Source organism: Lepisma saccharinum, chromosome 1, assembly GCF_977018435.1.
Source record: "Lepisma saccharinum chromosome 1, izLepSacc3.1, whole genome shotgun sequence".
Classification (NCBI taxonomy): Eukaryota; Metazoa; Arthropoda; class Insecta; order Zygentoma; family Lepismatidae; genus Lepisma; species Lepisma saccharinum.
In genome coordinates, this window is record NC_139229.1 from 95187802 (window position 1) to 95201170 (window position 13369).

A 13369-nucleotide genomic window follows, 5' to 3' on the forward strand; every position below is an offset into this window, starting at 1 on the left:
GAATTTTTAAATTAGCACTTCAGTGAAAAATTTTCAAACCATTCATCAATAACCCTACCATATATTTTTCAACTAGAAAGTGCTCAATATTGAAAACTGCTCCAGGAGCAGAATGGAAAACTTAAAAATCCAAGCATTTGAAATAAGAAGTGTTAACTGTTTTCAGACAAAACTGTTTTCAGACAAATTATGGAAGTTGTCAGTGTGGAAAATGTTCAGAACTTCCACGCACTGAAAATCTCAAATTGATGGTTTCCACAACTTCTTGAATGAAACTTTTTTCTTGTCATTTCCAAGAAAATTCTTGTACATCAAGAAATCTTTGAGAATTTAGCATTATCATTCAAAATTTTTCAACTGTTCAAAATACCAAGTATTGAGAAACAATTTTTTAAAGTTGGGATTTGGATGGGAAATTTTTCCCCTGAGCCTAGTATTGAAAGTTTGGAGCAGAAGATCTAGTTTCAAGTATAATTCTCAAAGGAGCAAATTTTTACAAATTTTTCTTCTGATTTTCTGTTTCTTCTTTAATAAAACATGTTTCCTTGATGTAAATTATTTTCTGGTCAAAATTGAGACATTTGGGATTCTTTCAAAATCCTCCTCAATGCCAGAATAGATTGAGAATATTGGACATGTCTGGGAAAACGGACATCTGGCAGCCCTACATGTATCAAAATATTGGACATATCTGGGAAAAAGGACATCTGGCACCATACATGTATCACAGATTTCTTTTTTTGCACAGAAAAAATTAAACAAGATCCATGATAGGGAAGATATCATAGATAGTTCACCATGTTTAATACATGTCCATTTTCCCTTTCTTTCCATTGTAATTTCATTCATGTTTAATTCATTTTAAATAAATCTTCTGTTCGCAGACATTATGTCAAACCCAAAGTCTGAGATTTTGTTGGCCTCATGCAGAGAACCATGTGAAGTTCTTCTACAGTGTGGCCATAAATGCCAAGGGACATGTGCCACATGCCTCCAGGGACGGATACACAAGGCTTGTGAAGAAAAATGTGGAAGGACTTTAATCTGTGGTCACAGGTTAGTTTTACACAACAGTATATTACTTTTTTAAAAAAAGTAAAGAGGTATGAGCAGATGTGATATATTGCGTTGGCATGATAATGAAAAAAACTAATCTCATTTGTCATTAGTTTCCCCAACACTCATTTGCAATTTTTCACAGTAAGATCTAAATGAAACAAAATTTTGGTCTCTGTAAAATAAATAAATTCAGGAGGGAGGGAGGGATAGCATGTTTGGTGCATGTGGATGAATCACCGACTACAAGCCCAAAACTGCCATGCAGAAAGAAAACTCAAAAAGATTTTCATATTAGACCTTAGGTACAAAATTCACTTTTGTAGACATTCATTTTGCTCATAAATTTGTATGCATTGAGCAACTGGAACTCTATGATTGAAGATATGTTATTATTAGTTGTAATAGAGTGCATCTGCATGATCACCAGCCATAGCTCCACAATAATAACTAAGTAACTGCAAAATCAAAAAATATATTTATAATACCTGTGTGTATCCCAAACTTTACCTTATATATATGCATTGTATTTTAGACAATGGAAACAAGATTGAAATTTATGCAAAAGTGCAGACTCAACCAGGACTTGAACCTGGGTCTCAGGCATACCATGTCATTGCTCTACCAAATGAGCTACCAAGCCAACTGTGTTTTTGTCTGATTTTTCACTTCTGTTATTTTACATGTGTGAAATTGTCTGCATTTTCACTTGAATTTCCATGTACATACATCACCTGTGTGTGCGCAATTATAGGGAATAAGTAAGGTTCTTCCACAGTGACCATAGTGCCATGTTAACCTCTTTGAGATATGCTGAATTTCTTCCCCTTTTATGCACAGTAGAAATTTTCTGTGGCTACCACATGCCAATCCAGTCCATATCTCCAAGGCCCAAGATGGCTTGCAATACCAAGGTTTATATTTACACAATAAAATGACAGACAATAAAAGCTCACATCATTACCTGCAGAAAAACAGTAAAGCAAAAATTAATTCATCAATCAATACAAAACTGAAGATTATGTGACATACGTATTGAGCAAAAATAATGGGTGTGAACCTTCAAGTCTTTTAACGTGCTCGTAATTTTATTTAAATGTACTTATTATTTAACCTTTAGTTGAAATTTGTCCCAGATATGGGACGAAAAAAGTAAGTGCCTTGTCGTATAGATCCACCAACTTATTTGAAACCCTGGCCAGAAACAAGTGGCGCTAGTGTCGAATGTGTATGAGGGGAGCTCGGGAACTCTGGGGCAAGGGAAGGGATGGCAGAAACACGTGTTTTCCCCCTGTGTTGCCAAATCTAGAAGTGGGCGTGTGCCGTGAAAGGTTTGCAAGTAAACAAATATGCAGGCCGAATATTAAGTTTCGTTTCTAGACGTGGTAATTCAAATAATATAGCATAAGAGAGAGGAGGGAGGGGGACACTAAAGTTAAAAACGCCTGCTGTCTCGCAGAAGGATATCAACAATTTAAACACATAAGATTAATATTCAAATTATGTAAACTATAAAAAAAAAAATGTAAAAAGAAAAAAGCATGAATCCAAGTTTCATCAATGTAAACAACAGGCCTCCCTTCATTGCGGATCTGTTGATCTTGCTCTCCAAACCACAATGTTGCTTCGTTCAACCAGATCTAAGCGAGAGTTTCTACATTTTTTAAATTTAAAGCCGATTTGTTTCATAATTTTCCGTAATGTTTCTGCCCCCCCCCCCCCCCCCTGATAATTAATTTCTTCCTTAGCAATAGCTAAAAGTTTCAATATTGTAGGAACTTCTCTTTTCACTAGGTACATTTCATGGACAATTTCTTGTCAGGGGTTTGTAAATCTTTTTTCTCTCTTTTCAGTTTTTTAAGCAATGACTCCAACCGTCCCGTTAGATATTTTGATTTGATTTGATTTAGTTTATTTTACTTCACGTTTTGTGCCTCTTGGCTAATTTGCGAAGATGGGGATGAGTGATGAAATGATGAAATTGATGAAAGGACATTCACAAACAACCAAGCCCGAACGAGATTCGAACCCGGGACCCTTGGCGTCGTAGCGCCCGTTAGATATACTGCTCTCTTTAGGGATTGATCGCGAGGATAATTCCACCCTTCTCGATGATTCGTAGTAGCAAATTTCGCTCACTGCTGTGCACAACTTTCGACACTTTACACTTAGCCTACTCAAAAACACGTCTACGCACATCAACAATACTCCTCGAATTCTTGAAGAGAGTAAAATTAGCAACACTGTGTCAGCGGAAGTGGGAAGGTCCTTGCCTGACCAGCGCCAGAGCAAACACCGGGGGTGAAAGAAGGGGGTGGGGGAGGCCGGTTAGTTCGCATATTTTCCGAGGTTTCAGAAAGCTTGGTGGATCTATAATTTGGTGCAGATATGCACCATGCAGCTTTAGATACAATTATCGAGGGTTTGCCAACCTTATATTGGTATATTGCGGTGGGAACACTGACAGTCCTGTCCGGAACATATTTTGCAATCGTGTTTCCAAACTTCCCCCTTCCAACATGCCCATGTCACGTGTTGGAGTCCTGAGTTGACAGAGAAGCAATAAATGCTTGGTATTTATGCCCAGTTTTCGTTCAAGCTTAGATGCTGTGACTCACCAGAGATAAGGCACACCATCGTCTTTGTTCTTGAATTTTTGGAGCTTGCTTGCAACAGGAGGTCCTGCTAAAGTGTTTGGGGGAGGGAGGGGGGGTCAGATTTCTATCACCTCTATGCTATAAATGGAATGCAGCTGGAATCTAGGAAGAAGCATGGACAAAACAAAGCTGGATGAAAAGGCTTTCCCCTGCACTTTTAGGAGAGGTCTCAGCAGAATCTGTTTGAGCAGTGAATGTGGAAGACTGTGTTTTGTGTTTTTCTCATTTTGTGCTTCCTGCTTTGTGCTTTGAACTTGTGTTCGTAAAAAACAGTGTTTTAGATTTTGGCTCATTATTGAAATTGTATTGCACCCACAAACATGAAATAAGTTTCATTCTGTTGCGAAAGGTCCATTCGTTGAAAGAAAGGCAAAAGTTCAGGTTTTCTTACCAAAATAGCAGGGGAAGAGGGGCAAACTCCACATTTTTATGTTTTTCATTGACATTCTGAGGATTCGGCCCCCACCCGTAACCCCCCCCTTCGCAGTTGGGGCTTCCAAATTTTACACAGTTGCATGCTCTGATGTTCTAGCTGAAAAACAAAAGTTATCCGAAGTAGATTGGTCCCATAGTGTCAGAGTGATAGCAATTTTATGAGTAATATGCAAATTGGCTTTTTTTTTGTAAAAAGAACAGATTTACATTTTGGCTCATTATTCAAATTGTATTGCACCCACAAACATGAAACAAGTTTCATTCTGTTGCAAGAGGTCCATTCGTTGAAAAAAAGGCAAAACTTCGGGTTTTCATACCAAAATTGCAGGGGAAGAGGGGGCAAACCACATTTTTAAGTTTTTTCATTGGCATTCGTGGGATCCGGCCCCTGCCCGTAACCCCCCGTGGTTGTGGCTTCCAAATTACAAGGTTGCATGCGCTGATGTTCTAGCTGCAAAACAAAAGTTATCCGAAGTAGATTGGTCCCATAGTGCCAAGAGTTATTACAATTTTTCTCCATTAAGTATACAAATTTAAATTTCGCGCTAAAAAGCCTCGGCGACACTGGGCTTACTTTCGTCAGACCCGTGCTGCATACTAAAGGTTAATTTGCTTATTCAGTATATGTAGATTTTCATATGTTAATTAAAAAACTCTTACCTACTCCAAGAACAACTGTTGTTTCAGTGATGATAAGACCAATTGATTTTGTATTAATGCTTGAACTGTCCTTTGTTTATGCATGTACTGAAAAACATCAATTTTTTTTCTAGTTGTGGATTAGCATGTAATCGTTCCTGCTCTCCCTGTGACAGAAAATGTGAATACAGTTGTAGGCATCTTATTCCAAACTACAAATGTAAAAGGAAGAATTGCAAGCAACCATTACCTTGTATTCATGCCTACAGGAAATTTCGATGTCCAAATAAATGTGGGAACATATGCATACAATGTAGGGCAAGTATATTAGAAATTGGACATGTCTCTTCCCTCTGAAGTTACCTTGACCTTAACATCACACTTACCACATAATGTCTATGTTGCACAACACATCTGAAACCAATCAACACTGATCATACAGTCACTGTCAGCTATTCCAATACGATTTAGGCAGTGAAACCACCTGGACTTTATCCTTGTCAGTGTTCTGAGAAGGAATTAAGGGCATATTTAGAGGAGGAGTTTGGGACACCTGGACTCCCCCCTCACCCCAAAAAAATACTTGCCAAGTGTTAAATTTAAATAATCAAAATATAGATGCTTAGCATTCGTTGTATAATCCAGGGTTATTTATTTCCACTGAACTTACACGAAGGCAAGGATTTTATTGGGATCGTATGGTTTTGAGTTGACAGTGCCTAAGAAGATTTATGCACATTACTACTTACAATAATATGCATAAAACATTAATCAGGAACTTTACACTTCATCAACTGGACAGTTGGCCACGGTGGCTCAGTCGGTAACGCGTCTGACTACCATGCTAAAGGTCCCGGGTTCGATCCCTGGCCGGTTCAAATAAGGGAACTTTTCTAAAGATGGAAGCGGCCCCGGCGCCCACCCAGTGTCGAATAACATGGGTACCCTGGGGGAAACCCTGGGGGTAAAGGCAGTCAGGGGCGTGGTGCTGATCACATCACCCCCACTTACGACCGGATCAAGAAAGTGTGGGGTGTTATCCCCACACCCCCTATATGCCTTCATGGTATGGTGCTAAGCACAGGGGAACACTTTACTTTTTTTTTTTTTTTTTTTTTACTTTTACAACTGGACATACTGTACTATCATTTTTCTTATTCGAGAAATAATATTCAATTAGCATGCTACTTTATGCACAGCTGATTATGCAGCCAGGCTGTGAAATGTCAACTGCTTTATTTTATCTTGTGAGTGTTTCCTATTCCTTTCTGTTTCAACATTATATGCATAATATTTGTAACTTATAAACTAAATAGTAATCAAATATGTTTTCCTTCTGCAGGAAGAGTGTGAATGGAAATGTGAGCACTATAAATGCACTAAGAAGTGCTATGAGATATGTGACAGACTCCCTTGCAATGAGCCTTGTAAAAAGCAGCTGAAATGTGGACATCCTTGTGTTGGCTATTGTGGAGAAATGTGCCCACCACTGTGTAGAATATGCGATGCCCATGCACTTACTGAAGAGTTCTTCTTATATGGAATGGAAGGCGAAGTAGACTCAAGGTAAGTGACTGAAGTCAATTCTCCATTTTCTTGTATTTGCTCTCTCTCTCTCTCTCTCTCTCTCTCTCTCTCTCTCTCTCTCTCTCTCTCTCTCTATCTCCGTCCCTCTCTCTCTCCCTCTCTCTCTCTCCCTTTCTCTCTCTCTCCATTTCTCTCTCTCCTCTCATTCACACACACACAGAGAAATAGAGAGAGGGGAGAGTGAGAAGGGTGGGGGGTTGCATGCAACATTGACAAAGTTTCACAATGTGTAGACAAGGACACCTGCAGAGGGAACACTTGCCCCCTCCTGCTTCTAAGATATCCTAAAGAAATTTCACATAATTCAAATTATAAGGTGAAAATGGATGATGGGTGCAATGACAGAGCATATTAAGTGGTCTCTTACATGAAGATTTGGCACACATAGATGAACTACATATAATTTTCAGTGAGAAATACAGGCTTGACCAGGATTCAAACCTGGGTCTCTGGCATACTGTGCCATTGCTCCACCACTGAGCTACCGAGCCACCCTGGCTTCGCCACATTTTTCGCTTTTACCATTTTACCCATGTGGAATTGTCTCTTGTCAGTGCAATCACAATGGAATCTGTTGCCTTTTGAAACACTGAAGACATCACCATTGCCGGGTTACTTCCAGCGTAGAGAAGTAAGTAACATAAATATTTGTTACACACGGAAGATGTACTACGTAGAATTTTCCACGAAAATAGAGAAATGGCATGGTATGCCAGAAACCCAGGTTTGAGTCCTGGTTGAGCCTGCATTTTTTCACTGAAAATTCTAAGTGGTCTCTATTTGATATCTGGGTTGTGAAGAAGTAGAAAAAGACATAGAACTGTCCATCAACAAAGTGATAAATATTTATGGAAAGGAAGCAAGTTGAATCCAGTTTCTATTTAAGAGGAGGACTTACAATAGTCTGGACCTGACAACAATGTTTAGTAAATTTGAATTCAATTTTAATTTTATAATCTGTAAAATAAATAAATAATAATGAAGGTAAAATAGAGGTTTTTGAAGGGCAAGATATGAAATTTTACTTTGCCCCCTCCCCAGTTTCTTGGAGTGGAAATTCCTAGCTGTGGGGATACTTTTATGGATCAACATGGAGAACATACAGTGTGTGTGCAAATTATCCTTGATGCTTGGTGAGAATTTTCTTCATGGAAATAGCATCCCTCATGCCTCTCCTCCTCGACCACTTCTGCCCCCCTGAGATAAAATCCTTGGGTGCCCTTGTGTAGAGAACATCAAGATACAGTAATATTTCCCTCTTTCAGGTCTCATTTCAGTGTTTGTAACTCTCAAAAAACTGCAATTTTTATCCCCTACGTACTGCATGTGTTTGTTCTGCCAATTTTATCAGTTTGTCATTCATCATGATTATGGGGATGAATCATGTATTGATTCCATTCTGTGCCAAGTCTATTGATTACAACAGAATGCAATTCTTTCCTTTCAATTCAACGATTGCTTACAGTTGAACATAATCTATTCCAGATTGCGGGTGCGTTACAATTGAACAAAAATAATTTCAATCTTCTTTTTGGTTACAAATTAATGCAATTTGTTACAATTCACCAAAATATTTCAGTTGAGAATGCATCCATGATTATTTGAGTGGCCCTGGAGTAAAACTTGATAACCCATACTCTGTTCGAAATTGAATTCAGTTGTTGCACAGTCTCCAGTTGCTGTACAATAGTGAATAAATACCCTTCATTAGCCAGTGACAGTGAAAAACACATGGGAAGATCTGGGTTTTTCTCAGTTTCAATATTTTTACTCCTGAGTCCTTCATTTCTACATTTCTATAAGTTGCACTAAGGCTGTAGTTGTTAATTTCCCTTTCTGAATTGTTAATTTGTTGGGATTGGCACATTTCTTTTGTCATTAAAAATTCTTAAGTATGAAATATTATTCGTGAAAAATAGTTTAAAACATTTACAAATGATGAAAAATATTGTACAAAGAAATAATTAAAGTACTTGACTTTAACCCTTTCGAGGCGGATGATGAAATATTCGTCACACATGGAAATCCCCCAAGGATGGGGCTCATTTGAAGCAAAATGTAACATTTTGGAAAATGTTTTGTTACAAACGTTGTAATAACACGAAACATGCAAATGAGGACTCGTTTTATTCAGAATTTCCAAGCCTTTTGTTCTGTAAGGTAAACATGTCTATGTGTGCCTATTTTCGGAAGCAACGGACAGAGGAATTTCCATTTTTTTTTTTTTTTTTGGCTAGCTCCCATCCGCTATCGCCCATCGATCTGTGCAAACCGCCACTAGTCGCTGATTGCCTCAAGTTATATAAAGGTGAATACGTAGTATCAAAACGATAATGCAAATAGTAAATTAAAAAAAAATAAGAAAACTGAAAATCAAGGAGAATTTTCATCACAACTGGCAGCAGAGACTTCATCAGAAATGCACCCATTGATCAGGGCAAACCACCACTATTCGGTGATTTCCCAAGTTATATAAAGGCGAATACGATAGTACAAATAGTAAATTTTATTAAAAAAAAAGAAAGATAGAAAGAACTCAAAATGGAACCAATCCGCTAGCACCCATCGATCTGCGCAAACTACCACTAGTCGCTGATTGCCCCAAGTTATATAAAGGCGAATACGTAGTATCAAAACGATAATACAAATAGTAAATTTATATAAAAAAGAACTCAAAATCAAGGAGAATTTTCATCACAACTGACCACAGATATGTCATCAGAAATGCACCCATCGATCAGGGCAAACCACCAATGGTCGGTCGCTGATTGTCCAAGTTATATAAAGGCGAATATGACAGCACAACAATCAGCCTGGCGGTGCAAGAATGACATCAGAGTCTACTCGGCGATGATGGCAGATGTGAGGTGAAAGCTTAGAGATTAAACCCAAAAAGATTCTGTGTGTTTTTTTTAATTCGGTTTCCTGTTTATTAAAACTTTTATTATCAAAACATATTACTTCTGACATCTATAGGCACCACCCCAAAAGAGTTAAGAGAAATAAGTGTTCGGCTACAGTAATACCCTGTGTGATTATTCATGTCACAAAAACCAATATGAGTATGTCAGAGGTAATAGACGAAAGATGTAGATGCAGACAGATAAATTATCGAATCTCAGACTTTAATTATCATAGTTGTAATTTAGAAAAACACCCTTTTTCAAGTTATATTTGTATGTTCCTACTGATCTGCCATTTTTTTTTCACATGTTTCATGTATTACCTATAATGGTCAAAATGTACATTTATATTCTGAAAGGAAAATATGATCGTAGAAGCAAATGAGTCTCCTGTAGTGTTTTCAGATACCAACCAGTGCCTATCGCAAGTAAATTAATCCCACTGTGAAAAGCAATTTGCCAAGAATCTCCGAAAACTGCACCCCCTGAGACACAGAGACAGCGATATGTTTTGATTCGTCCAGATTCACAAGAACGGGTCATTAAGTGAACAGTGACAATGAGTCGCAGGACATACATGCATACGGAAGAACGGGTTCTTTAAGTGAACAGTGACAACGAGTCGCAAGAAATGCATGCATACGGAAGAATGGATCATTTAAGTGAACAGTGACAATGAGTCGCAAGATATACATGCATACGGAAGAACGGGTCCTTTAAGTGAACAGTGAAATAATAATAATAATAATAATAATAATAATTAGGCAGTAAGTAATTTGTTTACGAAGCACATTCATAAACCAGATGAGGTATTCACACCATTGTCAGGCGTGTTTCCCAACTCGGGAGTGAGGAAGTGCAGTGAAAACGAAAGTATAAGAAATTCAGTGTAGGTTCTATTTCTCAACCTTGACGTGAGTGTGGTGTATTGATCGAACCTGTGCAAAAAATTGTGGCAAACGAATCACAAAAGTCAAAAAACAGGATGCCGAATTGTGACAGCTGTAAATCATTACGCCTCGAGTGTGAGAGACTGAAACTGGAACTAGCGTCAAAGGAAAAAATTATCGACGTTCTGAAATTGGACTTTCGAGATGTAGAAGAAGAAAGAAGGAATGCCCAAAATCTGTGCGAGACAAACAAGCAAGATAGTTGGAGTGAAGTAGTGAAACATGGGAGAGTTCTATTCAATCGGCACTATCCATCCACTAATGCCCCAAAAGTAAAGTGCTTGGATAATTCATTTGAGCATACCAACCCTTTTGCAGCATTGATCGATGAACCTGGTGAAATCGAAAGTGCACGCAATCAGTGTAGGGAGCTTAAATACCAAGAAAGAAGAAAGAGGCATACAACAGACCCAATCAATGCACTTCGAGATGGGAAAGTTCAAAGTACTACAAAACTGAAAATCAAAGAAAAGAGACCCAAAGCAGTGATCTTCGCCGACAGCCATGGGCGCTACCTGGCCACCAATATGAAAGATTTTCTACCAGCAATGAATATATATGGTTCAGTGAAACCCGGGGCAAAGTCAAAACATGTACTAGAAGCAGCAAGGAAGGAGTGTTCGAGGTTCAGCTCAAATGACTATGTTATTATAGTCACTGGCTCCAATGATATTGCGACAAATCAGGGCAGCGATGCAATAATGGCAGTACGTGACTCACTAGGTTCACTGACTCATACAAATGTAATTGTAACTACTATACCCCACAGATATGATCTCATCCCTCAGTCGTATGTAAACATCGAAATACAAAAAATAAATAAACAGATGAAGAACACTTGTAAACACTTCAAAAATGTAACCATAATCGACCTTGACACCATGAGCAGAGAATATCGTACAAGACATGGACAGCACTTGAACCACCAAGGAAAACAGTATGTATGTCAAATGATCCATGGTGTTATTAACAGAAAATCACAGGAAAATCAAATCATCCCACTCTGCTTGAAAAAGTGTACTGACACAAGGAAGTGGATAAGTGGAGCAGCGCTAGTTGAATCCGACAAGGGAAAAACACAGAACACTTTGACTGAGACAAACAACAAGAGCAGCAATGAAAATGATAGGGTGGGTGTAGAAGCTAGCGACATTGCTATGAAAACTGTGAGTGATATTGGTTTCATTGAAGAGAAAAGGCGGCATGTCGAACGCTCTCCCAGCAGAAGTGACGGAGCTTCAAGACTGTCAAGAAGGGAAAAACGTGTACCACAAAAATTTCATGAAGATTTTTTTATTTTAGAACCAAGTGTCAAGAGTGATGATAAAAAAACAAAAGAAGGGAAAGGTACTCATGTTAAAAAAGTAAATGCAAAAGAAAACACATTAAATATATTTCATCAAAACTTACAAGGCCTCACCACAGCAAAAACGCTTAATTTAGAAAACACAAACCAAACACACACACCTTATAGACACATAAACAAAAATGAACAACTTCTTATCTCTGAAAACAAAAATATTTTTAGGTTAATGAGTCAAAATTTTCAGTCATTAAGGAACAAGGTCCATGAGCTGGATGTGATTCTTGGATCCCTCAAAATAGTCCCACATATAATTTGTGCCACTGAACATTGGTTGCGAGAAGAAGAGTTTTCTTCCACACAAATCCCAAATTTTAATTTAGCCAGCGCATATTGCCGTAAACAACACAAACGAGGTGGTGCTGCCATACTAGTTAAAAGCAATATACCATATGAAAACGTAACAAAAACTAATTATTTAAATGAAGAATTCAATTTTGAACATGCAGTAGTGAATTTAAAATTACAACAAAATGAAGCAACAGTAGTTTGCTTATACCGAACACCAGATGGACATTTAGGCACATTTTTTGAAAAATTAGAAACAATGTTGTCCATTTTACTACATAAGAAACGACCCATTATAGTGATGGGCGATATAAACATAGATTTTTTAAAGAACAGTCCGGAAAAAAATGAACTAAATACAATTCTAACCTCCCATAATTTGATTGCAACAATAAATTCAGCAACAAGGATAACACCAACAAGTAAATCATGTATTGATCAAATAATAATTAACCAAGATTTTGAATACACCACATCTATTTTACCTTTAGCCTTGTCCGATCATGAAGCAGTTTTCATAAGTGTCCATATACCAGAGAATATAAAAGAAAAAACTGCAAAACATATCACTACTGTAGAAAAAAGAAAATTCAAAGGAAAATATAGGAAACTTTGTATATTCATTAAAGAAAGAAAACTGGACTGATGTGCTCATGGAGGAAAATTTAAAATACAAAAGTAAGCTTATTCACAAAGACAGTAAAATATCATTTTGAAGTAGCATTTCCATACAAAACATACAGACAACCCCTAAATCAAACAAAATCAATTTCCTGGATAACTAAAGGGGTAAAAAAGTCCTGTGAAACAAAAAGAAAATTATGTAAAGAAATCCAGAAAAACAAGAATCCCATACTTAAAGACCACTACAAAAAATGTGTAATTATTCTCAGGAAGGTAATAAACAATGCTAAGAAATTGGCCATTGCAGATAAAATACGCAAATCTGCTAATAAATCAAAGAAACTATGGGAAATTGTTAATGATGTAACTGGTAAGAAAACAAAGAACGTGAATGAAAAGAAAGAAATTATGGCTGATGGAGAGAAAATAAGCAATCCCCTTGATGTAGCACAAATTTTTAATACATACTTTGTGAACATTCCCAATACCGTAAATAAAAATTCAGTAATCTCTACACTTAGATTAAGAACATATTTCAACAGTCCCAGAAACACAAACACTATGTTTCTCACACCAGTAACTGAGGGAGAAGTCGAGAAGGTAATTATAAATTTAAAAAAATAAGTATTCATCAGGGCCAGATGAATTTTCAAGTTCTCTACTAAAAAAATGTGCGAATAGTATTTTACAACCACTAGTAAGTATTTGCAACACATCTTTAGAAACAGGTATTTTTCCTACTGAGTACAAAATAGCAAAAGTGAGACCATTATTCAAGAAAGGCAACAAAGAAGAATGCTCAAACTATAGGCCAATTTCTCTTTTATCGGTCTTCTCTAAAGTAATCGAGAAAATTATGCTAAATAG

General features: G+C 37.3%; 1 protein-coding gene across 3 annotated transcripts in view; it reads left to right on the top strand.

Moving 5' to 3' along the window:
- The window catches only part of LOC145998392 (NFX1-type zinc finger-containing protein 1-like), a 58300-nt gene that overhangs the window by 39750 nt on the left and 5181 nt on the right, over positions 1 to 13369 (top strand). For all 3 annotated transcript variants that reach the window (XM_083134802.1, XM_083134797.1, XM_083134806.1), the window contains exons 7-9: positions 885 to 1056; positions 4922 to 5109; positions 6134 to 6353. In XM_083134802.1, the coding sequence (XP_082990928.1) occupies positions 885 to 1056; positions 4922 to 5109; positions 6134 to 6353 (580 nt within the window). The remainder of the gene's footprint in view (positions 1 to 884; positions 1057 to 4921; positions 5110 to 6133; positions 6354 to 13369) is intronic.